Here is a 27908-nt window from a genome sequence, read left to right on the forward strand (position 1 = left end):
TAGCTCAAGTCCCTGGTTTATCTCCTCATGCTCCGCAGGGATGAGACCGTCAGCTGATGGCCGTTGAGTGAAGGGACTTGACCTCGGAGCTCCTGGCTCCCAGTCCAATGCCCTAGCTATGCAATTGGGCCTCTTACTTACTGGAGTCACCTGCTTCCTTTAGGAGGTGGAGTGCCCCAGAAGGCGGCTCTGCCAATTTACATCAACTGAGGATCTGGCCCAGATCCAGGTAAGTCTCCTCCAAAAAGCCAATACATTTATGGTCATGAAAACATCAACGTTTATTTCTCCGCTGGTCATGATCCGGATATTTCGATCCAGGCTAATCCAGCTGAGCAAAAATGGCACAAAAATTTACCAGCCCTGGCCAAAAAACTCTGCTTCGCCTGACATTTCAGTCACAAAACCGTAGGGCGCCAAGATTGTTTCAGAATCAGCTGGTGATTGGAGGGGCCTTGGTTTGCAGAATCCACCTGGAGGCTACTTAGAAGGGCCTATCGGTCTCCAGAAGGTCCTCGCCTGGTGCCAGGTACCATTGTAGCAGAGCGTCATTTATCCTCACAAGACATCTGTGAGGTTGGGCGGTGCTAACCCGGAGTTTTGGAGGGTGGGAGCTCAGATCCTTTTAAGAGTCTCAAACTGGGCAGCCAGAAACCGAGGCATCACTATCAAAAATCTTGGCCCCAGTATTTTCCCTGCCTGTTAAAGAACAAAATTCCTCGCCCCAGATGAGTGAGCAAATAACTTTGCAAGGCAAATCCAAGCCGTCGCACACTCATCCACCATCTGACCCACTGAGGCTTCCTGCAGGCTGCAATACGTACACCTAAGGCATTCGGCATGATAGAGATTTCCATGGGATTCCTCATCAGAGACCTTGAATGAGAGCTGATCCCAGAAGAGGCTCCCAGGGCTGAGCAGGGAGCGTAAAACCTTCCTCTGAAACTCTGGACATCAAAGTATGTAACAAAAGTTATAAATAGGAGCAGCTGCCAAAATGCAACAGGGTGGCAATAGAATGGCAGAAAATGGCTCAGCAGCATCCAGGTACTGCCAGCAACGGCTTCTACGCAGGTCTGCAGCATCTATTGCTCTGGGAGGAGTTTGCTGATAAAGTCAATGACAAGAGAAGCCGGCTGCACAGTGTCGTACTCGGCAAAGAGATGACAGACATTCTCGGCATCCGTTTGGCTTTTGGCTACAAAGCCAAAGATCCTTTGAAAAGGAGAGAGACCAAAAAAAAAAAAAAAAAGGCCCAGTTAGCCTGCACTCAGAAATGGCAGAGAACAAGCTGAAACTAGCCGCAGAGTGAACGTCTGAGTCTAGCAATCCCACCTGGCCCATTCCCCAATCACGTTCCCGAGAAAAAACCATACTGGGGTCGTGCTTCTCGCTGTCACCTTCCTGACTGTGAAACATTTCTGGGACACAAAGTAGAGTCATAAAGGAACTTACTTCCTGAGTACTGAGAAAACTTTGGGGGAGGATTAGGGAGTTGAAGGATTTGCTGGGCTCTTTCCACTTAGGGTGAAATTCACCCTGCTGTAGCTACAGCAGAGATCTTACAAAGTTTGGGTCTCTATGGGTAACACTTGTTTCCCCCTTCCATTCCAGGAGGGGTTCGTTACAAAGCACTGATGAATTCTCCTAACTCTGTTCAAGCCAGCCACTAAAGTTTGTTTCTCCTCCGATCACTGGGGTTTTAATTTTTAAGTTTAAGCTGCTGTTTGAAATGTGTCCATATAAATAACCAGAACCCCGTAACTGAAGACCCTTTCCTCCTGCGTTTTCGGGAGGTTTCTTTGGATGAAGCTTACCTTGAAGACTTGCAGTACTTTTGCCACCTGAAAGGAAAGAGACGAATAAGCTTACAAGAGAAATCCAGATATTTAATTTTATTAGCTGCGTATAATTACTGTGTAACTAGAAAACTGTTACTTTTACTGGGGAAAAAAGCTGAACTTCAGATTAGTCTTTTCTGAAAATCTGGAATTTTGATCTGTTCTTTCAATTTTGACTTTCTACTCAGGTCCAGTCCTTGGTCCCATCCGGTGCCCACCGGGCATGAGACACATGGCAGTTATTTTCCGTCAAGGGTCAGATGAACACTACAGCACCCAGCCTGCACCCTGAATAACTTAACTGCCCCGACTTGCAGAGTAAGTTGCAACTTACTTTCTGTTCTCAGGATCCATGCTACAGAAGCTGAGGGCAGCGAGGGGATAGTGCCTTCGGAAAAACACCCTGCAGAGGGGAAGAAGAGAAGGCTTTAAAAGGGGCAGCTCCTGGATAGCTCAATGGGGAGAAATACACTTCTTCAAAGTCAAACCATTCTTGCTGAGCCAAGGAGCCCATCAGTGCCTAAGGGCTGGGATCAGATCCATCTCGGCTGAGCAGTGACATGAATTTAGCGCCCGATTCTAACTCCCGTCACCAAAGGGCCAGTGGCAGTTACAGTGGCTTTGCTCCAAGTGGAATCCTGTCCCTGTACTAGTAAATGTAATGGGTCAAATACAGCCTGGGGGTTATGCCTCCAATTACAGAAGGGATTAATTTGTCCCAGAGGACCAGTTTCCCCTGTAATTTACATGGGGCTTGCAACACTGGAACCGGGAGGAGGCTTTGGCCCCATTTCGGAGAGGAAGCTCAGGATTAAGATAACGAGGTTGTATGCAGCCCTGTCCCCATTCATGCTGGAATCTAGACACTCGGCCAGCCCTGACAAATCCCAGGGAGTCGAACGCCAGCATCTCCGCTGGACCGGGCAGGCTTGTCCCAGATGACCGTCCTTACTTTCTCTGGACGTCGGTCAGGGTTATTCCTTGCTCGGTCACTTTGAAGTGAACAATGGTGGGCACGGGCAGCGTCTCCGGCTCGAAGGTGGAGGAGACGGCTTTCTGAACCGCCGAGGCGCCGGTCAGCGTCTCCACGCTCACGGAGTTGAGGTACAAGACATTGCAGGCTGCAAGGGCACAGCACAAAACCAAGGTCAGCGCCACGCTGGGTCTGCGGGCCCCGCCTGCCTGCTTTGAAGAGCGAGCAGGGGACCAGCTCTTTGTTCTGTGTTTGTACAGCACCTAGCGCACTGGGGCCCCTGCCCACGGCACGACAGTCAGACCCGCAATAATTATACTACATTTCTCTCCCTGGTCCTCAGCCCTCGCCCGCAGCGCACCTGTTACTGGCTGCATACTCAGGACAGGAGAATGACCTTTACATCCTCCTAGCCCGGGAGTCTTTACACTTCCCCCATTAGGCCCCCTATGCTTGTCCACACAGCAGCTCGAAGCAGCCACAACAGCATTGCCCCAGGACCGCCAAATCCCAGGTGTTCAGAAATCAGTAGTCGGGTTCTCTTCCTTTGCCTTCGGAGGTTTGAGCCGTTTGCAAACGTTTCTCAGGCATGAGAGCTGGCTGCTGCCTTTCATTTTAAAGCAAGCTGAGATTCTCAGGCAGTCCCCGATTCCTGGGATTGGGGCTACAAGAAGAACACCAGGGGCCACACGACTTGTGATAAAATGGTGCAAACTGGCAACGCTGCTCCCCTCCCGTTCCCCCAAGCTACGGGCCCTGCTCACGGCAGCTGCTCCTCCACTGCTTCCGCGACTTGTGTCAGAATTGATCACAACGGGGAAAAAAAAATCGCAGGGTCGGGTGTGTTACAGGTGAAATCACTCCGCACGGGGTGAAGTCCAAAGGCCTGCAGGATGGCGACAGTTGCCCCTCCAGCAAATAAAGCCCGGAAGAAACCTGGTTGCTTTTCTTTGCTCACCAGCAGTTTGCTTCCTTGCAGAAAGTGCAGATTCCAGGGGGGTCTCAGGGCTATTTTCTCCGCCAGCGAAATCTGTGCAAGGAACAAACAGAACTGTGAGGCATGGACGGAGCAAGCAGCTCTGAAATCAACGGTTGGCCAGGGGTGAAATTCACCCTCTGTTCAGAGGACACACAGAGCCCAGGAGCCGGTTAAGTCTTAGGGTCTCTGCACGCGGGTGAATTTCACCCGCTGTGAATAGGCCACATCTATTCAGGGATCCAGGGACATCCCCCACCATCACCCTCCACCTCTTCCAAGCCCTTCGTGTCTGTGTCCTCCCTCCACCTCTGTGATCTGACCCCTCCTTGTTCGTCCACGCTGCTCCGCCTTTCCGGCCCTGATGCAGATTGTGGTGCTTTGCGGCTGCCGGGCCAGCTCTCCGGAGCCCTCTTCCCAGCCCAGGGGTCTCTCTACGGGCTCACGTGCACCCCCCACCCCTTGGACTGCTGCAGAGGCTGCTCGCACCCCGCCCGCTCGCTGGGTTTAGCAACGGCAGCCAGCGGGTTGGTATCGCTGCACGGGATTGAGAAGACAGCGTCCGCTCTGCCCACAGCCAGGGAGGTATTGGCCAGTTTTCCTCATCACCCCTCACCACAGTGGCACTTACAGCTGCCAACCCTTCATGCCTCTCCCTGACCCCCGACCCCACCTACCAGTGCTGTCCCCCATTCCCACTGACGTGTCCGCACTGCGGTAATGGCCAGGCCCTATGCGTGCCATGTGCTGGCCCCTTCCAAACTCCCATTTTGCTGGACTGGGGGAGGGGAGGGCCATTCCGCAGCTGTGAAGTCCAGACGTGTCCGCAATGGCCACCTAGCCGCCCCCCTCGCTAACTCCCAGGATTTCTGCCTGCTGGTCTCCTCCAAGTCGGCCCCGTACCTCGTGTGGGGATGGCCAGCTTGCAGGGCAGGGCTAGCGGTGTGATGGCGTGCTGGTAGACGAAGGCCGACAGGCTCCCTGCAACCGAGACAGCGAGAGGCTTACCGGACGGCAGGAACACGTGAACCCACCAGCTCCCACGTCCTCCCACCTCCCTGCCCCGGTCTCAGCTGGCCGGAGCGAAGACGGTGGCGTTGGTCTATTACCTAGCGCTTTTACCCGTTGTATGCGCAGCTCTGACTGGTCACGCGGCACACGCTGGGAGGCGTCTGCCACAAGCATTTACGCCGCGGTGTAGACAAGCACCAGGCACAGCTGCGGTCAGGGCCCTGGTGCTACCATAATACATGTAATACTCCTCCCGTAGCTGCCGCTCCAGGACAGACATATCCTTACCAAAATAGGGCTCCTCGCTGGCCCCTTTAAGGTGCACTCCTTTGGCAGATGACTCAATGAGGAAGTGTCGGACCAGGTCGCTGCTGTCCTCACCTTCAAGCAAAATGCAAGAGAGGCTCTACCACAATCTCCAGTGTTACTGCCCACCCTGTTTTTGACCCTCCACTTTCCCTGCATGCTTCCGGGCTGGGCGGTAACTGCATGACCCCCTTTAGTTCAGCTCTACCTGCAGGGTGGGATTTTCAAAATGCCATTTCAATGGTGCTTCTGGGCCACCTCCAGGCAATTTGGCACTGACCCTTACGTCCCCCTGCAGCCCTGTTTTGAGGTTTCAAGTGATGTGTGGCCCTTTTGCTGACCCACAGGGGTGGGTCCCTAATCAAGCAAAACTCTCATTGCTTATTGGCTCCATTACAAACCGCTGAACCTGGCTTACGCGATTCTCCTGGGAGTTTAGCTCTGTGTTCTTAAGAGGCCTCTCTGTACCTGTCTCGCAGCTGGATGGTGAGCTGAGAACCTTCATCGCCAGCCCGAACGACCCGCGGTACGATGTGCTGTCCCGCATGAGGAAAGCCCCTGGTTCCGCCTCCTTCAGAAGTCGGATGGCTGAAGGCACAGAGGAGAGGGTTACCCATGCAATGCAAGCGGCATTTCGGCATTTCTGAACTCAGCATTCCCTCTGTCTAGTGCTGTAACCATCCACAGGGGGGAGTGAAATGCAGCGGGGTGGGTTTCAGGGTGCATATGAGTATTTCCTTCAGGCATGTGCAACCCAAGCTAACAGTCTGGTGCTTTGTCTCCCTTTAGTGGCTAGACCGCATATCCTCATTTAATGAATCTGCTAATGTTAGGTCCTCCGAACTAATGGACCTGCTTCTTTAGCTGTTGCCTCATTGAGCTTTTAAATTCAGAGGTCCAGGCTCTGTCCTTGCAGAAGACCTGACCAGAATGGTGCTACTGCACAGGGGTGATTCAAGAAGCATTTGACTTCAGCCAGGATCCGTATCCTGGGAATTGAAAAATACAGTCAGCCCTTTCCAAAACCAAGCTCACTCAACTGATTGGTAGAAAGGGGAGCGTATTCTTCTCGACTCTGACAGCACAGACAGAGTGAAGACCTGGTGTTTCCTGAGCGTCATCTGTAGAGTGGTGAGTGGCTCTTTCACTCCTGTAACACCAGCTTTTATTGGGTTAGGATGCAATTAGGAAATAAGTCACTATGGGACCTAAGTGATGCATAGCGCGTCTGCGGGTCCTCTGCCACCCCATGAGACGAGCAGCTCTCCAAGAACTATGCAGAAGGGTAGATTTGGTAATGGGATAGGCCTAGCAACAAAATCTCCACTCTTTTTACCTTGGTCCCTTGTAATGCTTGGCTTGAACCAGTATTTTGACGTGTCCATCACAAACTTCATGGTTGGCTCACCATCTTTGGAGGGACCTGCAAGAGACAATGGCATTCCCTCATGCATGGCACATGACACGAACCTCTCTCTTTGCAGAGAGACCTAGGCATGTGTTATAGGTATTTAGATCCCAGGGAGTCTCTTCCCTGGCATCTTTAAGGGGAGAAGAACCCTAACAAAGACTGTTTCTCTTTTAACTGAGCTTGGATTTAAATGTTTGCTCAAGTCTTTCCATTAGAACTTCCTCTCCGGTTTCCAGCATAATTCGCTCCCCACTTCATTGTCTTCTTGGCAAACCACAGTCAAGATCAGAAAGATAATAGGCTACTCCTCGGCTGGTGTGTATCGGCCCAACTCCACTGAAGTCAAGAGCGCTATGTTGAGAGACATCCCTCTTTTCTTTCCCGGGAGAGTCCAGATGAAAAGTCTCTGTCGGGAGCTACCCCCGTAAACTATTCCAGAGAACAATGGCCCAGTTGTTTACTCTTGAACTAGGAACCTCGTGTTTCCCAAACTTTTGGTATCTTTAGATGTCCTCCAAAAACAAATGGGGGCAAAAAAGTCTTAGCCCTGAAATAAGGATGAAATTAAAACATTATGGGTCACGTTCTCAGCCAGTGTAAATGAGCAAAGCTCCATCTGCTTCAATGGAACTACCCTGGTCACGCCAGCTGAGGATGGGGCCCTATAATTTTACAGAACCTCATCGTTACCGGATGTTTTTAACCCCCTTTTTAATGAACAATTCTTGAACATTTCTGCACACAATTTTCTGCAGGAGAGAGTTTTCATTTATACGACATCTTGGTCACACTTTATATTGGGGTTCCACTTTATGAAGGGTTAAAAATGATGACTAGCTATTTCAATAAATGATTAATCAATCATTCTAGATCTTGAGAGAGTCCAACAGGTTGCTTACAACCATGACTTATAACCATCTCTAACACCTCTGATGACGGGGTTATCACCATCAAGGACACCGTCAAGGATATCTACAATATCTATTAGTGTCTTATTAACTATTTATAAATGAAAGCTAGATTGGAAGTGGAAACACAATCTCCAGTTTCATCCTGTCTTTCCACCTTGGTAACCCAATGGGATTCTCTGTGTTGGATAACTTCACTCTGAAACAGAGAGTGGTTCCAACTCAAAACAGGCACAACTTACCGTTTGTGGAGAAGGAGAGAGACGTTTCAGAAGAGGTCTTATTCAAGCTGCTTATCCCTGAGGAGGAGCTGGAACTGGGTGGAATTTTCTGCTTGACGGAACCCTGGAAGTCTTTGCCCATCCTGGGAGATGCCTCACCATGTTCCAGACATCCGTTGACCAGCAGTATGGGGATATCAGCGACGGAGTTAACAATGGACGGGGGACAGCTGCTGGCGTGTCCCTTCTGGAGTGGCAGGCAGGAAGAGGTGTTCACTTTGTTGGAACTGGGACCTGGGCTAAAGGCTTCTCCAAAACCATGGACTTGGACGCCTGGGGAAGTGAGACAAGGGCTACCGAAGGAGCCAATAGATAAGGGGCTTTTCTCCACTAATCTGTGGGCAGGTTGGTAAGAGTCGGAATCATCGTTGAGAAGCGACTGGGTGCTGCTGCAGAAGAAAAGCAGAAGGTACAGGGAAATTGGAGGGCTTGTTCTCCAGTTGACGTGCTATGCAGCAAGCCAAATAAGAGGTTGCCTAGGGGCAGGGTGGAGCGGGGGGAACCTTGCCTGGCTCCTGTGACATCAAATAACCACCCAAGGGGGGAATAAAGCACTGTGGGATTGTGCCGGCACAGCCAGCTCCCTCTTCTGCCCTTTCCTCTGCTCCCACTCTCCAGTCTTTTCCCGCGACATGAACCGCTCCTTGCGGAAAGGCAGGAGGGGGGCACCAGCACATCTGCTGTTTCGTGGGAGAATGCAGCACTGTGGTATGTTAGGCTTTGAACCCCCCAAGAGCTTTCTGCCCATCCCCACCCACCTGGCTTCTGAACAGGGCCATCTCCATAAAGGTGGAGAAACTCTCTGCCATGGCTCATTCTTTGCGGAAATATACCCGAGCCGCTGAATGCACAGACATCACAAAGGCGGATTTACCTTCCGAGCACGTAACTGGTATCTGATCCCGGGCTCGTGGAGAGCATGGAGACCCTGCTGGTTCTCTGCTGAGCCCGGCCAATGTACAAAGCCCTCCGCAAACTCTCCAGGCCGGGAGAGGTGGCCAGGAGAGTATTTGGCCTATAGGAGATGCAATCCTTCGGACCACGCTGCGGGATGGACACACATTCAGACACTCTGTAGCTGGTCTGGGGGGAGCTCCCAGTGGGTGGCTGATTTTGAGGAGCTGCCTGGTTGCTGTCGGGCCCGGAGGGGCTCGAGAAGACAAGACTGCCATTCGGGGTGCAGTTGTCCCGGGCTAGCACCCCTCTTGGGAGCAGGAAGCAGTTGCCTTGGGGCGACATGGAGAGCGGAGTGATGCAAGGACTGGCGGAGCCTTGCATCGATTCATGGCTCTTGGCTCGGGTGGGAGTCATTTCGATGTACTTGATCTCTGGGGGGAAAAAGGGAGGGGTTAACAATAAGGTATTTGGGCAGGTTCATCAGCCAAACATAGGAGGAGAATTATTATGGATTTAGGCTGCAATTTCCAAAACCACCCAGGGGATTTTGATACACAGTTCCCATTTACTGGGCACCCAAATTCCTTAGGTAGCTTTTGGAACCTCAGCATCATATTCTGACAGCACCTCCCGGCATCAATCTGGATCAGGCCCCACATTCACACTGAAGGTGACGTGGTCCCTGTCTGGGGGAACTGACAATCTAGACACAACAAGGGAGCGCAACGGACAATTGGAAGTGCAAAGAAAGTTTGTGTTTGATGGGAATTTCAACCCCCCCGTGCCAAACACAAGACCCACAACGGTGCTTTCCCTGCACTAGTGCTTAGATGCAACCTCAATGCTTCATTAGGCCTGGGCTGTGGTTAATTCCCTTCTTCATAAGCCCGCAGGGGCTGCAGGCATTGTGTGGCCATTAGCCAAGGAACAGGGAACGTTACAGAGCCGCTTCCTGCCAGAGTTCTGAGGAACCCCTTTCTCCCACGTCACAAGGCCAGGCCTTGCATTACAGCTCCCAGAAGCAGATTCCTACCTCACCTCTCTGAAATGGTGACACTTTGCTTCTAATTACAGCCGGAATGCCCTGCCCCCAGCCTAACAGGAGCAGCCCCAAGGAAGACAGGGTTATGTCTGGTCATCTTGGAGAGCGCAGAACCCCTTGTGATGATTACATGTTGATGCCTGTAGCAAAGGGTGGATGCGTCTATTTGTCTTCCTTAAACAGCAGTTTAGTTTGTACCTGACTAAAGAAAAAAACATCTGGCTACTCCCAAGTGAGTGATCACATCAGACGCATGGGCAAAGGGCGTGTGAGGCGGGATGGGTTTTCTGGCTCCTACATACCACTTACAGCTCACCTGGTGCACAGCCCCGTGCTTGGCTGTGTGCACAGGGTGTACTTCGCCTATTCCTAGGCGTGGCTGGATGCTTGGAGCATTGCTAACCATGCCCAGAATCAGCGTGGTGCCATTTGTGTGCAGAGTGAAGCTGCTGGTTACAAGGCACCTGCACATTTCTAGCTGATCAGATCCCGGGCTGAGCATTCCAGCAGCAAAAGCAGCCGGAACCTGGGGCAGGGGAGCAGTTCGGTCGAGTCCGTTGTCCCAATTTGGGCAGGAGTCCTTTGGTTACTGAAGTAGCTCTTCAAGGCGATTCAAGATCTTTCAAGTATGTGCACCCCAATGTCTATCCCAGAACTGCTCTCCCTCACGTCCCTCTCTTTCATGGGACACCCCAAAGAGAACACGTATGTATTCGTATATTGCTGTGCCTGTCCACACACTTGTGAAGGGGAAAGTTTTGTTTCCAAGCAGATCTAAGAAAGCCTAACCTTCAAAAATAGATTTCTGCAGACTTGTGCACTCACACTAACCGGCTTTCTTGCTCTGGAAGTTAAAAGTGGGATCCCAGGTTCTATTCCTGGCTCTGGTAGGGGAACAGAGGGTCTAGTGGTTAGAGCAGGGGGGACTAGGAGATAGGGTTTCTGGGTTCCATGCCCAGCTCTGCCACTGCCTCATGTGACTCTTAGCACATCATTATTTAACGGCTTGGTCCCTTAGTTTTCCCGTCTGTAACACAGGGATCAAAACAGCTAACGGGCAGGAGGGATCGTGACACTCAATTAGTCAATGTCTGTAACTTGCTTTGAGATCCTCACTGAGAAGAGCCAGAGAAATGCCACATACTAGGGGCCAGTGCACGGTCACTGTACGCTGATTTACAATGGTGAGCTCTCTGGGGGCTCTGCCGGCGTCCCTTATTCATTAACAAGTGCTGCTTTCACCAGCCCATCCTGGTTTATTTTTAAATAGGAAATAGCCAAGGCCGTGGTGTCTGGTGGGAGATGACGCTGGGCAGAGATGGGGCTGGGACTGCTCACTACCAGCATGGAACAAGGTGCTTCCTCAGCTCTTTGGGCGGTTTCCGGCTTTTGAAAGGCAGATACCACAGAAGAGACATGCGCCCGACTCAGCTGTGGGCCAGAGCACATGAAATCTAATCTGAGCTACTCTCATCTTCTATGGACATATAAGAACTGTATAATTCAGTGGATTCAGAGCCCAGCGCCGGTGGGTGGACATCCACTCCAAGTATTTCTAGATTCCTAGATTTTAAGGCCAGGAGGGACTGTTACGATCATCTGACCTCGGCACAGCACAGGCCAGATTTCACCCAGCTGTTCCTGCATCAAGCCCACCACTTTTGGCTGAGCTACAGGAGCTTTTCGAAAGAGACGCCCAGTCTTGATTTAAAGCCTTTGGGTGACGGCGAATCCACTGTGCCCCGGGGTGCGTGGTTCCTGCACCCTTAACACTGTGCATTGCGTTTCTAGTCTGAATGGGTCTAGCTTCCGCTTCCAGCCGCTGGGTCTTGTCCTGCCTTTGAAGCTGGGAGCGTTCCTTGCACCACTGTTAAAGGCATCAGTAGGATGGAATATTTTTTTGCGTAATAAAAAACTGCTCTTAAAAGTCTTGTGTTTCTTGTTGTTCATTTGACATGCCTGGTTGCTATCTTATGGCGTGTGGTTAGTGAGTAGATGACTCTGGGAGGATGGTTAATTGCCAAAGGCTGCGGTCACTGCTTCTTGTAAGAAACAACTGGGCCTCGAAGGCATCAGGTTCTAGGACAAGTCCGCACAAAAGTTACTCTTTGGTTGCCTTCTTGGTGCCAGGCCCCGAGGCAAAGCACTGGCAGACGTTCAGTTTAATTGGGCTGGTGAATCTGTCTACTGTTGAGAAACCAATTTTAAAAGAAAACAGGCTATGCATAGAGAACACGCAGAAGGGAGCTGGATCAGCAGCCCCATCCAGCACATCAGAGCCCACGATACTCACGGCTGCAAGGGTTTCCCTTGCAGGCAGCGATGCCGGGCCTGCTACAGCAGAGAACACCAGCCCTGGGGCCCCACCTGCCAGAACCGGGCTGGGCTGATCTGACGCTGCCATTGCAACTCAGACCTACCCGAGACTGCTGCCCAGTGGGTGAGCCGGGGAGCATGAAAGGTGCTGCAGCCCGCCAGAGCGACAGGGCTAGGGGGATCTGCCGGAAGCTTTTCAAGTCCTTTAGAGAAACCCCGACTAAAAATAAACACGCAGCAGTTCTCTCTCACGCCTCAACCTTTCCCCAAAATCTCCCCTCCCTGCTCTTGCTAAAAAGCAGCGATCACCCTGTCAAAGACAGTCCTGGCCAGGGCTCGGTCACCAGTTTGTCCCTGTGTCAGCTCACTAGTGTCCAGAGCCCTTGCGACCAGCTCCTGGCTGGACACACTGTATCCAGGAGGTCTCCCTCCAAAGGAAAAAGGAAGGAAAGATTGTAACTCAGAAGGGTCCTGTTAGGAGAAATAATTGGCTGTTTCCAGGTCATCACTTTAACCCAGCTGTGTGCCTGCTGTCTTGAAGCTCTTGCCAAGGATTTAATATTAGCTTATGGTCCTAGCTAATTTTTTGGCACCAGGAAGCGGCAGGTTTGACTTCAAAACAGCAGCCTGACTGTGACCATGCTGTGCAGGGCCCAGAGGGCCTGTCTAACATTCTCAGCCACTAAGTACTAGAGAGAATTAGCTTCAGCCATGAATATCTCCCATGAACACACCGTGGGTTATGCAAACTCTCCCTGAGTGGAAGGTTCAAACGCACACACCAGGATTTTCATTCCTCAAAGAATGACAATGGAAAACCTGCAGGCGTACCCAGGGCCTTTGCAGAAATGATTTCTCAGGGGCCACCGCATCCCTAAAAGTCTTCACTCAACACGTTACTTTGTGCAAGCCACTCTCTGCCATCAGTCCCCCTCCACTCTCTGCCTTGCAAAGGAATTCGCAGCAAGAACCCAGGGGAACGTGTTGCCATTCACAGCCGCTCCCCATTGTTCCTTGTCGATATGCCCAGGCTCATTCAGCTGCCCCCTTATGTCATTCCCAGCATGACGCTATCTGAGTGCCTCCCCAGTTGTGAAGGGCTTAGCCTCACCGCACCCCAGCAAGGTAAAGCAGTGCTGTTAGCTGCATTTTACAGATGGGGAAACTGAGGCACAGAAGTTGAGCACACACTAGAGTTTTTTAGGAACAATCCCACGGCTGTAGAGAGCGGCCTCCATGGTGGTGATGGTGGGTGCTACGTTCACCAGCATGCCAGCGAACCCGGCTCTGCGCAGGGCCCAGTGGCTAAGCCTTGCTCTCCCTCTGTTGCTGCCAGCGGCGGGGTTCGCTCTCACAGCTGGGGACAGTCTTTCGAAGGAGCTCGCTCTGCACCTGACACATGGGGCTCTGCTGAAAGTCCAGCCACTCCTTTGGGGGCCTAAATGAGAGCGGAGCTCCACCGGAAACAGACTGGCCCAGGGTCACACAGGGATTCTGCAGCAAGGCTGCGAACTGAACTCAGAGCCCCAAGTCTGTCTCAGCACCTTAATTAGCCTCCCTCTGAGGGCGGTTCCCCCCCCCTCCAGAGAAACTGCAGGACAAACAAAACTCAAACACACCTCTCCTCAGGCCCACAGGCTGCAGGCTCGGGCTGCTCTGATCTTTATGCTAATTCACTCACCCCCTGCGCCTTACTTCTGAGCTCCTGCCTTACCCATTAATCCCTCATTAAGCCACACACTTGCCCTGGCTTTAAGTCCAGCCAGGTGACTGTAAACTGTTAGCTCCTCCACTAACCTAGCCTATCTGTGCCTCAGTTTCCCAGCTGTGAAATGGGGATAACAGCTCTGCCCTGCAGCACAGAGGGTCTATGGGGATAAATACATTATGGATTGAGAGCGGCCTCAGACACTATGGTGATGGGGGCCCATGGAAGTCAGAGAGAAAACTTGCCAGCCCAGCGACAAAATCAACTTGCCTGCCCCTGATGTGATAGGCAAGAAGAATCACATCCAAACCCTGACTGTACTTTGGGTAAAATTACGTTTCACCAGTGTCCTTTTTGAGGACTTGGGCAGCACCTCCACCTTGTGCCTGCCCGCTGCCCGGGGTGAATTCTCTGGGATTGCACGTGGCACGGGCCATGCATGGAAACACTTTGGGACTTTCATGCTACTTTGCTAGGGCTGAGCTCGCCGTTCGCTGGCTCCACTGTACGTTGATGACCCTCACCTCACCTAATAAATCTGGGTCTGGTTTCTCGGTCACAGCCGCGTTGCCAGGAGATGTGGGTTGGGCAGCGTACTTCTTGCTGCTGTATGGTTTGAGCTGGAGGGGCTGAAAGGTCGGGTCGATTTCTAGGATCAGTTGGTTCAGGCTTTCTATCGACACGTCCAGGGTCGGAGACACTGGACTGGCCTCAGGATTCCCCTCAGTCTCCTCCTCACCCTCTGGCTGATGTGTGGGACCGGCTCTTTCCAAAGAGGCAACAGGACGCTCTTTCCCGGGTGGGGGAGAGGCCACACAGGTGAACGTGGCATTCGAGTTAGGTCCATGCAGTCCCCCATTTGGCAGCAGCCGTGCTTTGGTTTGTGCCATCATAGGCTGGCTGAGCCAACCCTCGGCTGAATAATAAGAACATTTTGTCGTCAAGCTAGAGCAGCAGGGGCTCCTGGCTGGATGTAAGCTTCTGCTTTCTTCCTGGGATGCAACACGTATCGTCTGGCCAACCCGCAGCACGTGGCTGGGTATGACCTGAGACATCACTTCGGCTTCCTGCCTTAATATTCAGCCGGGGAGCGTTGTCTTGGAGGCGAGTTCTCCACTTGCCTTTTTCCGCCCAGGGCCACGACAAACCTTTTCTTTAATCTGCCGTCTCAAGCGGAAGGCACACGAAGGGAACCTACAGAATGCAAAGAACGAGCGGTTAGACACTAGGCTCTCTGGGAGCTGGAACCTACGTTAGCAGAGTAATATCTAAAGTAGGGAAGCAGGGGTCAAACTTGGAATTCAATTGGAAAAAAAAAACAAGAAAACGACTCTGCAAATTTTCCTTTGCGCTTGAATCCACCAGTGTGACCTGAGTCCCCCGGTGCATTAGGGCAAGCTGCAAATTCATCCTGACTGCAACAGCTTTCGACCCCCTCCCCAGCCCTCCAGAGAGCTGAATTCTCTCAGCCCCATTTGCACCCCACCTTTTCCTTGGCTGAGAATTACACAACCTGTCATTGCCTCAATCTAGCCCTTTGGATGGCTTCCGAGAAAACTGGGGCCCTCTCAAAGGTGACAGTGATAGACAGCTGACCCTAACCAAGACGGTGAACTCTTGCGATGGGTAGGAGGGCTGGTCTGATTGCCAGTTCAGATCGTTGCATGGGGATGACCGTGCGTCGTCCCATTGTTTTGCTGATAAAGTGTGACCCAGGGGCTGGCTGCATAGGAGGCTGAAGTGACGCACTAGGAACGTGGTTAATGTGAAGTTCTGACTAGTCCCTGAGTGCGTTTGGTTTGTGTTTAAAAGCCCTGGGTGGAAGCAGGAATCTGCACTGAAAACTGGAAGCCATCACTTTAAATTCTCTGGGGTTTTCCTGGATAGCTTGTAGCCTCTGGGTCTCTATTGGGAGGCATGTGATCTGGGTCTTTCAGCAGTTAGTCTGCAAAGATCCATCCTAGAGCAAGGTAGCATGAATTGTGCAGCCTGTTTTCTCTCACTCTGTTTTGTGTGTTTGTGGGTTAACCCTACCCTCACCAAGATCATAGAATCATAGAATATCAGGGTTGGAAGGGACCTCAGGAGGTCATCTAGTCCAACCCCCTGCTCAAAGCAGGACCAATCCCCAACTAAATCATCCCAGCCAGGGCTTTGTCAAGCCTGACCTTAAAAACTTCTGAGGAAGGAGATTCCACCACCTCCCTAGGTAACACATTCCAGTGTTTCACCACCCTCTTAGTGAAAAAGTTTTTCCTAATATCCAACCTAAACCTCCCCCACTGCAACTTGAGACCATTACTTCTCCTTCTGTCATCTGCTACCACTGAGAACAGTCTAGATCCATCCTCTTTGGAACCCCCTTTCAGGTAGTTGATGTGTGACATTGCAACCTTTCAGCAAGAGTATTTTATGTTTCTATCTAATTTCTCTGTATGTCCTGAACATAACACAATCAAACCTGGGCCCGCTGCACCTACAACCACAAGCCCCTCCTGCCTGACCCGAGTCCCAGCTCTGACAGCTCTGAAATGCGAGCCCTGGAGCACCTTCCGACATCCACCAGTCGCAAGAGGACGGAGACACAGGCGTTTGGGGCTCGAGAGCAAACGACGCCCTCCTTAGTCATCGGAGACCTGTTCTGGGTCTCGCCCGGATTAACAGGGCGCGTCAGTGAAGTTGAGGAAAACATTCGCCATGGTGATGCCGGCTGTGTTTTGATTGCCGAACAGAAGCCATATCCTATAGCAAGTATTGATCTGCCCCTGGCTATCAGGGAGTTAGCACGCCAGAGCACGAGGCAGCCTGTGCTGGTGGAGGAGCCGGAAGCTGGGTCTGACTGCAGTGTGTGGAGGGGGAGGTTGAGTTTTCAGATGACAGAGACTCTTCTGAAAACAGGGATGACTCTAAATAGCCAGCAGCACCAAGAAGGCTCTTAGAAACTTGACACTATGTTGCCAACATTCACATTTTGATCAGGAGTCTTATGCTCTCTGGTCTTTTTCTTAAAGCTCCAGCTCCTGGAATCATGGGATTACAGCAGAATCCCATCTTTCATTGGGAAAAGGTTTTTAGCCCTGCTGGTTGCAGAGAAAAGCTTGTAAACTTGACCCCTCAATTTAAAACACAAACAAAACGCCCCAGAGACGACAAAAACCCCAACTGCCCCAAGTTTATGTTTCGTTTGGTAAAATGTCAGGACTGTTAAGCCAATCCCAGGACTTTTGGAACTGGACTTGTGAGTCTGGAACAGTCAGGGCTGGCAGGACTGAATCTGCGCGCCAGTCAGCCCCCTCAAGCCTCGCCTCGGCCCGTAGTGAAGCGAGACACACTGCTTCACTAGCCACAGGAACCTCAGCACAGCTGCGCTGCTCAGCCGTGGCTGCTGTGTGGTTCCCTCCCTTGCTCCTCGGAGAAGCCGAGCTGTAGGAGTTTGCAGGCGCTTTGCTACTTTGACAACTTGGGAGAACAACAGCTGAAAACTCAGGAAAGTAAAATCTGAATCCTATGAAGGGGATTTCAGTCCAAATAAAATGAAATAAATTCCTCTACCCAGTATTAATTAATCAGGGAACATCTGAGACAAGATACCTAGATTGGAGGCTTTTCCTCTCCAGGGATAACAGCAGGTTCCTTAGCTATGGCATGGATTTTCTATCTCTGCCACTGATCTGCTGGGTGACTGTGGACATGTCATGTCCCCTGTCTGTGCCTCAGTTTCCCCACCTGTAAAATGGGGGTAATGGTACTGGCCTTCCTTGGTAAAGCACCACGGGTGAAAAGTATCTCTAAGAGAACTCAGTATTGTCTCCGTGAGCATGTTGTTGTTTTGGATGGTGCCCATGCCAAAGGAGCATCAGCCCAGAGAAGCTTTTTTGCAGGGGTTGTCTGACCTCTGAAAAAGCTGGGGCAGGATACCCCACTGAAGTCACTGAGATGAGGAGGCTCAGCCCTTCCTTGGACTGCCCCCCCCCCGCCATCCTTTTGCCTTGGGGGATTCTAACCCAGATTTTGAAGTGCTTGTTTTTCTTTGGGTTCAGATCCTAGGAAATCCCTCGCCTGGAAACTGTAACCCTGCACAAAGCGCCCCGCCAACAGCCAGGCGCTCTTCCCTCTGCCTCCCGTCTGCCGGCCACGGCCCTTTTGAGAGAGCACCACTCTATGGCCCATTTCTAACCAGTACAAATTCCAGACCATGGCAGTATCTACAGTGGTTAGAGCACTGGTCTGAGGCTCCGCCCCAGCTGTGACCTTCCACTCTCTCTGTGCCTTGTTTCCCCTCCAACCCTTTGTCTGTCTTGTCTGTTTGGACTGTAACCTCTTCGGGGCAGAGCCTGTCTCTTGCCTGTGCCTGGACAGTGCTTGGCCCAATGAGCTCAGCTGGGGCCTCTAGTTGCTACCCTACAATAATAATAAAACCGAAAGCCCCGTTATTAGGCAAATGGGACGAGAGGCCTGAGCTTCTTTCAACAGCTTATCTCCAGACTAGCCTGCCACTCCAAATCCCTCCCGGCCCTGCCGAATGCATCATCCCTGCTGACTTTCAGAGGCTGCAGGCTTATCTGCACTTGGCTTCTGGACCAGTCCTTTTCCTTCTGACCCCCCCAGACTGCAGCACCTCCAGCTAGGCAGACGTCTCACTGCAGGGGGATATTGCTATTGTCTCAACTCTCAATAGCACGGGAGGAGGCTGCAGCTGAGGGGGGGGACTCAGGCCGTGCTCCATTTCTGTAGGCTAAGCAGGTGTCCGTTGTCCCGGGGGTTATCCATCCTGGTGCAATGTGCATGTGACGTGCATCACTCAATGGTTAAATATGCTCAAACCCCAACCAGGGAAGGAAAATCATACGTAAGAATATAATCAAATAAAAATTGAAAACAGTAAGAAACAAATCTACTCCTATGGCCTTGGAATAAATCTAAAGCCCTGTAATGTCCAACAGATCATCCAACACCCCCTACCCTGAGTAAATACAACTGGTGCCTTTGCCAGTCCGCTGCATTGTTCAGACAAGAACCACCATGTCCTGGCTAATTTGACGTCTCTCCTGGATATTTGCTCTCAGGGGAAAAGAAAAAAAAGGCAGGAAATAAATCACCAGCTAAAGACAAAGCAGCAGAGGAAGGAGAACAATAGCAAAGAACAAGATGAACTGATGCAATTTGAAACAAAACGAACGGGAAGATTCATGAGGAAAGACCCCTGGAAAACAAGGTGCATGCAAGGCGAGCACTCCAAACAGCGTACCTGAGCTGCACTTCCTTGCGCCTTCCCTCGCCCCGGCTCCTGCTGCAACACCTCCTTCGGGAACTCTGCTCTTTATGAATCAGGGCAAGGGGGAGTGTGCAAGGTCTCAAACCCGGCTGGTGCCTGCGTTTTAACATCAGCCCTTTCCGCCCACGTCAGGTTGAGCTGGCCACGCCTGCCCTCCCCCATTCCCCACACTGCCACGCATGTTCTAGTCCAAGCCCAGGTGTGCTGTAAAAGGGATGGTCCAGATGCCATAGTCTAAGGGAGGATCCCAGTGCAGCTGGCAGAGGGTCAGGCTCCTTCCAAAACTGCCGGTAGGTAGCTCACAGGAAGTGCAGGAGGCCTGAACACCCGGAGCTGTGCAAGTACCATGCATGCTCCTCTGAGCTGCAAAGGATAGTGCCAGGGAGATGGCAGCAGGCTCCCACCCCAGCCCACCATGGACACAGGTGTCACCAACACCAGCCACGCATGATAATAATTAATTCTCTGGGGGGTGCTAGCCCACTTTGAGATCCTCAGAAAGAAAAATCTAGAGATGGGCAAACTATTAATCTTTTTATTGGTTTCAGAGGAGCAGCCGTGTTAGTCGGTATTCGCAAAAAGAACAGGAGGACTTGGGGCACCTTAGAGACTAACCCATTTATCTGAGCATGAGCTTTCGTGAGCTACAGCTCACTTCATCGGATGCATACCGTGGAAAGTACAATCTTTTTATTACTGACCTCGACACAAAAAGTGGGAGTGAGCTAATAAAGTTTGCGGATGATACAAAGCTGGGAGGTATTGCCAATTCAGAGAAGGACCGGGATGTCATACAGGAGGATCTGGATGACCTTGTGAACTGGAGTAATAGTAATAGGATGAAATTTAATAGTGAGAAGTGTAAGGTCATGCATTTAGGGATTAATAACAAGAATTTTAGTTATAAGCTGGGGATGCATCAATTAGAAGTAACGGAGGAGGAGAAGGACCTTGGAGTATTGGCTGATCATAGGATGACTATGAGCCGCCAATGTGATATGGCCGTGAAGAAAGCTAATGCGGTCTTGGGATGCATCAGGCGAGGTATTTCCAGTAGGGATAAGGAGGTTTTAGTACCGTTATACAAGGCACTGGTGAGACCTCACCTGGAATACTGTGTGCAGTTCTGGTCTCCCATGTTTAAGAAGGATGAATTCAAACTGGAACAGGTACAGAGAAGGGCTACTAGGATGATCCAAGGAATGGAAAACCTGTCTTATGAAAGGAGACTCAAGGAGCTTGGCTTGTTTAGCCTAACTAAAAGAAGGCTGAGGGGAGGTAGGATTGCTCTCTATAAATATATCAGAGGGATAAATATTGGAGAGGGAGAGGAATTATTTAAGCTCAGTACCAATGTGGACACAAGAACAAATGGATATAAACTGGCCACCAGGAAGTTTAGACTTGAAATTAGACGAAGGTTTCTAACCATCAGAGGAGTGAAGTTTTGGAATAGCCTTCCAAGGGAAGCAGTGGGGGCAAAAGATCTATCTGGCTTTAAGATTAAACCCAATAAGTTTATGGAGGAGATGGTATGATGGGATAACATGATTTTGGTAATTAATTGATCTTTAAATATCCATGGTAAATAGGCCTAATGGCCTGTGATGGGATGTTAGAAGGGGTGGGATCTGAGTTACCCAGGAAAGAATTTTCTGTAGTATCTGGCTGGTGTATCTTGTCCATATACTCAGGATTTAGCTGATCACCATATTTGGGGTCAGAAAGGAATTTTCCTCCAGGGCAGATTGGAAGAGGCCCTGGAGGTTTTTCACCTTCCTCTGTAGCATGGGGCACGGGTCACTTGCTGGAGGTTTCTCTGCTCCTTGAAGTCTTTAAACCACGATTTGAGGACTTCAATAGCTCAGACATAGGTGAGGTTTTTCGCAGGAGTGGGTGGGTGAGATTCTGTGGCCTGCATTGTGCAGGAGGTCAGACTAGATGATCATAATGGTCCCTTCTGACCTTAGTATCTATGAATCTATTATTATAATCAAACTTAAGAGGTCAGTGATGCAAACCCTGGGGAATAATATTGTAATCCAGCCAGCAACCACTACTCCTGGGGGAATTCTGCACCAAAAAAATAAAAATTCTGCGCACAATATTTTAAAATTCTGCAAAATTCTGCATCTTTTTGTGTCAAAATAATGCAATATAATCCAGCTAGTTTCAATTATTTTGGTAATTGGTTTAAACTACAATACAGTGGATAGAGGATGGGAGTGGGAGGCATTGGAGGAAATCCCCAAACCCTCTCTGTCTAATAGTAATGTAGCTTGTATTGACCCTTTACCTCTAAGTATTAGTCAACAAATATATGCAGACATAGTGTTATGTGTTACATCATAGGCAACTGAAGAGCAAGTGAGGGCTGTGGACTCAAACTCACAATTTATACTGAGTACTGACCAGCTCCAGAAAGGTCAGCAGCAAACAGTTCATGGAGCACATTTTGATAGGAAATTTTTTCAGGCCAAAAATTCAGACCAGTTCTAATCACTGAAGCACCATAAGCATTTATAAGGTGACACTGTCCTTTACAATAAGACTCCTTTACACCACTCCGGCAATGTAAGGAGCCTTAACATTTTTATACTCCTGGGGGAATTCACTAAGAATAATGGGAACAATTCACAAAGCAGGCAGATTGCTACATTCTCCTCTGCCAGAGGGAACAGAGCCTGCCCTATGCCTACCTCTTTGGAAATACCCCAAAGCCCTGCTCCTCCAGGCTGAGCGTGCTGCAATAGTGAATGAGAGGGACAGTGTGTGTCTCTCTCTCACATACATGACTACCCAACCTCCCCCCAGGCAGTGATTTACGTCTCTACTGGCTGCTCTGAGTGCCCAAACCGACCTGTCTGCACTGCCAGGGAGTGGGCACATGACCGTTCTTGCGGCTTCCATTTGCTTCCCCATCAGAAGTCATTTTTCTGTGGATAAGCCAAGAAATCTGCGGGGGCCATGAATTCTGTGCATGTGCAGTGATGCAGAATTCTCCACAGGAGTAAACCACCTGGGATGTTACAGCTCTTTCTATGTTGCACTCCAAGGAGATTGAGAACTTCATGGTGACAGTGAGGATAGAACTTACCCTCCTGCTCCAAAACCCCAAACCCTTAACACCCGAATCAAGGGGGGATCTCCATTAGAGGTTAGTAGTATAGAACCCATGAAACACAGATGTCAATTCAGATTCCATCCACCTTCAAACACGTAATATTAATTTCTCCCCTTCAGGCACCTCTGCGGCAGCTGGATACAGATATACCAGGCTTGGATAAATGGATGCACAAGGTGTGTTGCTGTGACTGGTGCAGGCTGCAGTGGGATACTGTCTGCGTGAAAGGTCATTTCTAATGGAAGGGCCTGATTCTGCTACCATTGCAAGATGGTGATAAAAACTCCTCAGGTGGTGTAAATCAACACAGCTCCATGGAAATCGGCTGAGGCTCTGACCCGATGGCTTCCGTAAACCTGGGCTCTAGCATTCCACACTCTCATCCTGCTGTAGCCAATTGGTTCATATGTAACAGCACACGCACCGTGGCCGGGAGCCCCGGGAGATGGCGACCACCCGCTGCACGGACAGAGAATGAACACGGAGCGTAACTCAGACTCGCTCTTGAAACGTAGAGATTGGAAAAGAAAGTCAGGAAAGGGACACACCTGTCTGTACTCCCTAGCACGAGCCTCTCAATTCCTCTCTCTCTCTGGTCCTACCCACTGTTCTAGGACTATTAGACAATTACACAACTTGTCCCTTATGGGAGAGATGTGCAAGGGACAGCTGGGCACCTACCTAACTCCCTGTTGTACGGTGCCAAGCAAAATGGGGCCCAGTCTGGTCCTTATAGTCAGGCACTACCATAATATAAATGTATAATAATAATAACTGATCATTTGTGCCTTTGAAAACTCTCTGTATAAACAAGTAATTGAACCATAACTGTTGTAGAATTTAAAGACTTACGATTTCAATAAGGCATTTATTTGTGCTACATGTAGGAATGATGAGATATCGAGTTTATTACAATTACTGTTTTATTGTTTATCCCCCATCCATCCATCCTCTTATAGGGGTGCACATCTCCACAGCATCTGTGTGCCTCGCACATGACAACCTCAAAGACCTCATGACCACCTCCCTTGGGTGGCTCTACCCAGAGCAATCTTTATAACACAGTTTTTACCTGAGAGATTTACAGATTGAACCTTCATATTTTTCACAGAAGCACCATGAATCATTGCCCTTCTGAGGTTCTCTTAAAAGCGCTAAGTCAGATTCTGCAGTCCTTATTCCTGCAAAACTCCCCCGAAGCAGGCCACCAAGGCTGGGTATTATGCAGTGAAAAGATGAGACATGTAGTATCTGTCCATCCTACCTTAAATATTTTTTAGATAGCTCTAGATTTGGGGCCATTGAAACCAATGGGCGTTTTGCCACCAGTTTCAGTGGGAGCGAGGACTGCTCTTTAAAAGAATAAATCCATTCAGGGAGAGACTCACTCTGTATACCCCTATGTGCTTTGATTTACCTGACCACCTGGCATTGTTAGCTAACTCTCTGAAATCTCCGACTACCAGGAAATCCATTTGACCACAATATAAACTTCCTTCCTTATTGCTCCTTGATCTCTTTTAACAATCTACCTAGTGTTCAGTTTAACACCCCTTATTGGTTTTTCCTCCCTTAACATTCCTGGGTAAACAGTATTTTCTTGGAATAGTCATTGGTTGTAACTTTCTGCACAGATGTTTTCCCCATAAAAACGGCGAGATTGTATGAGAAAGTAATCGCCTGGCAAATTTTATTTTCCTTTAATGGCAAAATCCACCAAAATCATTGCTGTGGGGCTCAAAAGCCAGATTTAGAACTAGAACTGGGATATTTATTAGTGCTCTTCATACATCTTTACGGTAGCATCATGGGGTTCCGACCAAGATTAGGGCCCCATTGTTCTGGGTGCTGGACATTCACAAAGTGAGAGATGCTCCCTGCCCCAAGGAGTTTACAATCTAAAAAGACAAGGGAAGTGTTACCACCCCCTTGTACAGACGGAGAGTGGAGGCAGAGAGAGATGAAGTGACTTGCCCAAGGTCAAAGTGGTTGTCGGGGGCATAGCTGGGAGCTGAGCCCAGATTCCCAGAGTTGCAAGGCTGGCCTTCCCTGGGAGATATTTGGCTTTGCAGCTGACAGGGATGCACTATATCTGAGAGCTAAAGATAAGTGCAGTGATGAAAAGCACCGACTCGGACTAGTGGTGAGAGAGGAAGGAGGAATTGGGTGGTTTGATGATAGGATACGGAGCCATTAGCCTCTAGATTACCATATTGTGTGACCTCGAAGCCCTGGCCAGCTGGTGGTTCTCAGTCCAGCTCCTTGTGGGCTTTCAAGGAATCCACATGACAACACACCCCAGCATAGGCAGCCTCCGCAAAGAGGCCAATGTCTAAATGGAACCCGAACTCCCCTCTTGCCCCTGAAGGGCATCCCTCCAGCCAGGTGCAGCAGCAGGTAATGGCTGCAGCCTCCCATAGCTGCAGCCTCTCTCACCTCAGACCCCTTTGCCAACAGTAAACTCACTTGACAAACAGAAAACAAAACTCCAGCCTACATGCCTCCAGCTTTCACCCAGACCACACCGCACGATCCATCGTCTACAGCCAAGCTCTGCGATACAACCGCATTTGCTCCAAGCCCTCAGACAGAGACAGACACCTACAAGATCTCTGTCAAGCATTCTTACAACTACAGTACCCACCTGCGGAAGTGAAGAAACAGACTGACAGAGCCAGAAGAGTCCCCAGAAGTCACCTACTACAGGACAGGCCCAACAAAGAAAACAACAGAACGCCACTAGCCATCACCTTCAGCCCCCAACTAAAAACCTCTCCAGCGCATCATCAAGGATCTACAACCTGTCCTGAAGGACGATCCATCACTCTCACAGATCTTGGGAGACAGGCCAGTCCTTGCCTACAGACAGCCCCCCAACCTGAGGCAAATACTCACCAGCAACCACACACCACACAACAGAACCACTAACCCAGGAACCTATCCTTGCAACAAAGCCCATTGCCAACTGTGTCCACATATCTATTCAGGGGACACCATCATAGGGCCTAAACACATCAACCACACTATCAGAGGCTCGTTCACCTGCACATCCACCAATGTGATATATGCCATCATGTGCCAGCAATGCCCCTCTGCCATGGACATTGGTCAAACTGGACAGTCTCTACGTAAAAGAATAAATGGACACAAATCAGACGTCAAGAATTATAACATTCAAAAACCAGTCGGAGAACACTTCAATCTCTTTGGTCACTCGATTACAGACCTAAAAGTTTCAGAGTAACAGCCGTGTTAGTCTGTATTCGCAAAAAGAAAAGGAGTACTTGTGGCACCTTAGAGACTAACCAATTTATTTGAGCATATGCTTTCGTGCAATTCTTCAACAAAAAAACTTCAAAAACAGACGCCAACGAGAGACTACTGAATTGGAATTAATTTGCAAACTGGATACAATTAACTTAGGCTTGAATAGAGACTGGGAGTGGATGGGTCATTACATAAAGTAAAACTATTCCCCCTCTCCCCCCCCCCCCCCCCCCCGTTCCTCAGACATTCCTGTTAACACCTTGAAATGTGCTGGAAATGGCCCACCTTGATTATTACTTCAAAAGGTTTTCTCTCCCCCCTACCCCACTCTCCTGCTGGTAATAGCTCATCTTAAGTGATCACTCTCCTTACAATGTATATTTTGTCATGGTCTGTGTGTATATATAAAATCTCCTCACTGTACTTTCCACTTTATGCATCCCATGAAGTGAGCTGTAGCTCACGAAAGCCCATGCTCAGATAAATTGGTTAGTCTCTAAGGTGCCACAAGTCCTCCTTTTCTTTTTGAGAAAACAAAACCCAACTCGCAAAAAAAAAGGGAAGACTTTTGCTGTGTCTTTAACATTCGACTAACGGCCTGACGGGCTCTGTGTCCTAGAGGGATGCAGTTCTTTGTACTGGATTGTTACTGCTCTTGGCACTTTCAAGGCCAAACTGAAATCCTGTGTTGCTTTTTTATGTTGCTCTGCTGTAGACCAGTCATTCCCAACTCAGTGCTTTCCCATTCCCATCCCGCACGGCGTTCGGACTCGCCCCGGAGGGCCCAGCTGCCATAGAGAGAGGCCTGTTTGTTGCAGTCCTTTTAAACTCCCCCATGAATTCTGACCTGAGCAAAAAGGGAGATATTCTAAGATCCCTCTGAAAAACATTTCCAAGCCCAGGAAAGGCAGGTGCCCCACAGAACCCACCGGGGTTCTATTAGGTTACAAGCCCAGTCACTGAATCAGTGAAGGAGCAGAAGTGCGATGGCTTGGGTTTCGGGAAAGGACAGATTCCCCCCAGCGTTACTGGCCTGGAGGAGTAAAGCAAGGGAAATTCTTTCAATAAAAAAAACACCAGGCAGCCTTTCCCAGGACAAGGGTGATTTTATAAATATCTGATTCCCGGTTCTGGTGCCTGAACTGCATCAATACCCGTAACGGTACGAGCCTGACCAAACACCAGGGGGTCTTTTCAACCGGGACAACCGTGGGGTGAAGGAGGTTTCTTAATGCTCAGATGGAACAGTCGTGCATATTTACAGTGAGAAAGTGACACGGGTTTTAAAACTCTCTCTCTGCTGGTGCTCTCTGCCTGGAGCGAGGAGGTGGCTTTTGGGCAGCCTGTGCCCCGAGGAGGAGGCACAGCCCAGCAGGATGGCAAAGAAGGCTGCAAGCCCTTGGGATCTGGGCAGTTCCAGAAGCAGAAATGCTGGAGCGGCGTCTAAGGGCTAGGGCAGGGGGCAGGATCTGTTCCATCCGTCCTCACCCTAGGAAAACTCTCCTACACTCAGCTCTACAGACTCTTCAGAGCAGGGACTTGCTCCCTCTTTTCCTCCCTGGCTCACGCAGAAGCACGCCTGCCCGTGCCTGCATCCCGACCTGGACTTGTCTAACACAGCCCTGGCCGGGGGTCATTTTATAAAAGCAAAGTATGAATCTGGCAACGGGCTGGGAAACATAAAAGCAGGTAGAACTGCTGGGCCAGTTCCTTGCTGCTGCCCCGGCCTGTGAACTCAAGCATTCCTTATGGAGCTGAAAGGCCTGGGGTGGTGAAAAACGCCTAAGCCCTGTGACACAGATTAATCTCTCCCCCGCCCCCGGCCCCCGAGCCCACCACAGGCTGTAGAAATCCTTGCAAAGCCTCAGCAAAATAAGAACTAGTTAAGTGGCAGTGGGCCCAAAAGATCAAAGTGACTCACAGGAAGTTCGATAAGGCAGTTAAGCAGAGCAGGAAACAAACGAACACTATTTTGGATCTCAAATTATAAAGAAAAACTCCCCTCCAAAATCCACCCAGACAAGTGACACAGAACTGTCGGTCTGCTGGGAGGGAGGACAGGACTTTCCCAGGAGGAGTCAGGCCATGCCAGTTGGGGTGAAAGCCACTTTTACACGAACTCCTGCCGCTGTACACTAACTGGGCCCTGGTCCACCGCAGGCTGCAAAAGGCAGTGTGGTCTAATGAACAGGGCATCAGGATGGGAAACCTGGGTTCTATTCTGGATCTGCCCTGACTTCTATGTGAATTCACTACCCCTCGTGCTCTGTCTCTGGTCTATTTAGATTGCAAGTTCTCTGGGGCTGGGACTGTCTGTTACTTTGCGTGCATGCAGCACCGAGCACGACGGTGCCCTGATCTTGGCTGGAGCCTTTAGTGGCTATTGTAATGGGCTAAGTACTTTGGGAAGGACTCCTATTAACAGCAATGGCCTTTGGCTCAGGCCCAAGTCTCCAGCCAAACACAGAAGCATGACTAGTCCCGTTGGCTTGGAATTCTGATGAGCTGCAAAAAGCTCCCTGGGACCCCAAAGAATCGTAGCTCCCCGCGACCGCCCCGAGCCAGGCACGCG

At 50.2% G+C, this 27908-nt stretch overlaps 1 protein-coding gene across 1 annotated transcript; it reads right to left on the reverse strand.

Annotated features, from left to right (window-relative positions):
- Nucleotides 1-356: 356 nt before the first annotated feature.
- TNS4 (tensin 4) lies at nucleotides 357-9117 on the reverse strand. The gene is made up of 11 exons (XM_075123663.1): nucleotides 8582-9117; nucleotides 7669-8093; nucleotides 6444-6530; nucleotides 5576-5695; nucleotides 5090-5182; nucleotides 4694-4771; nucleotides 3773-3844; nucleotides 2794-2962; nucleotides 2176-2244; nucleotides 1818-1844; nucleotides 357-1215 (listed from the first exon to the last, which is right to left on the reverse strand). The coding sequence occupies exons 1-11, from the start codon at nucleotides 9016-9018 to the stop codon at nucleotides 1086-1088; spliced, it is 1707 nt and encodes a 568-aa protein (XP_074979764.1). The 5' UTR covers nucleotides 9019-9117; the 3' UTR covers nucleotides 357-1085.
- Between the last annotated feature and the right edge of the window lie 18791 nt (nucleotides 9118-27908).

The sequence above is a fragment of the Caretta caretta genome, chromosome 27 (assembly GCF_965140235.1).
Source record: "Caretta caretta isolate rCarCar2 chromosome 27, rCarCar1.hap1, whole genome shotgun sequence".
Taxonomy (NCBI): domain Eukaryota; kingdom Metazoa; phylum Chordata; order Testudines; family Cheloniidae; genus Caretta; species Caretta caretta.

Coding starts and splice junctions, on each gene's coding strand:
- TNS4 (XM_075123663.1), bottom strand. CDS start 9,018: ATGACTCCCACCCGAGCCAAGAGCCATGAATCGATGCAAGGCTCCGCC. Junction 4,772..5,089: donor CAGCGAGGAGCCCTATTTTG/GTAAGGATATGT, acceptor TCTCGGTTGCAG/GGAGCCTGTCGGCCTTCGTC. Junction 2,963..3,772: donor TGCAAGGAAGCAAACTGCTG/GTGAGCAAAGAA, acceptor GTGCCCTTGCAG/CCTGCAATGTCTTGTACCTC.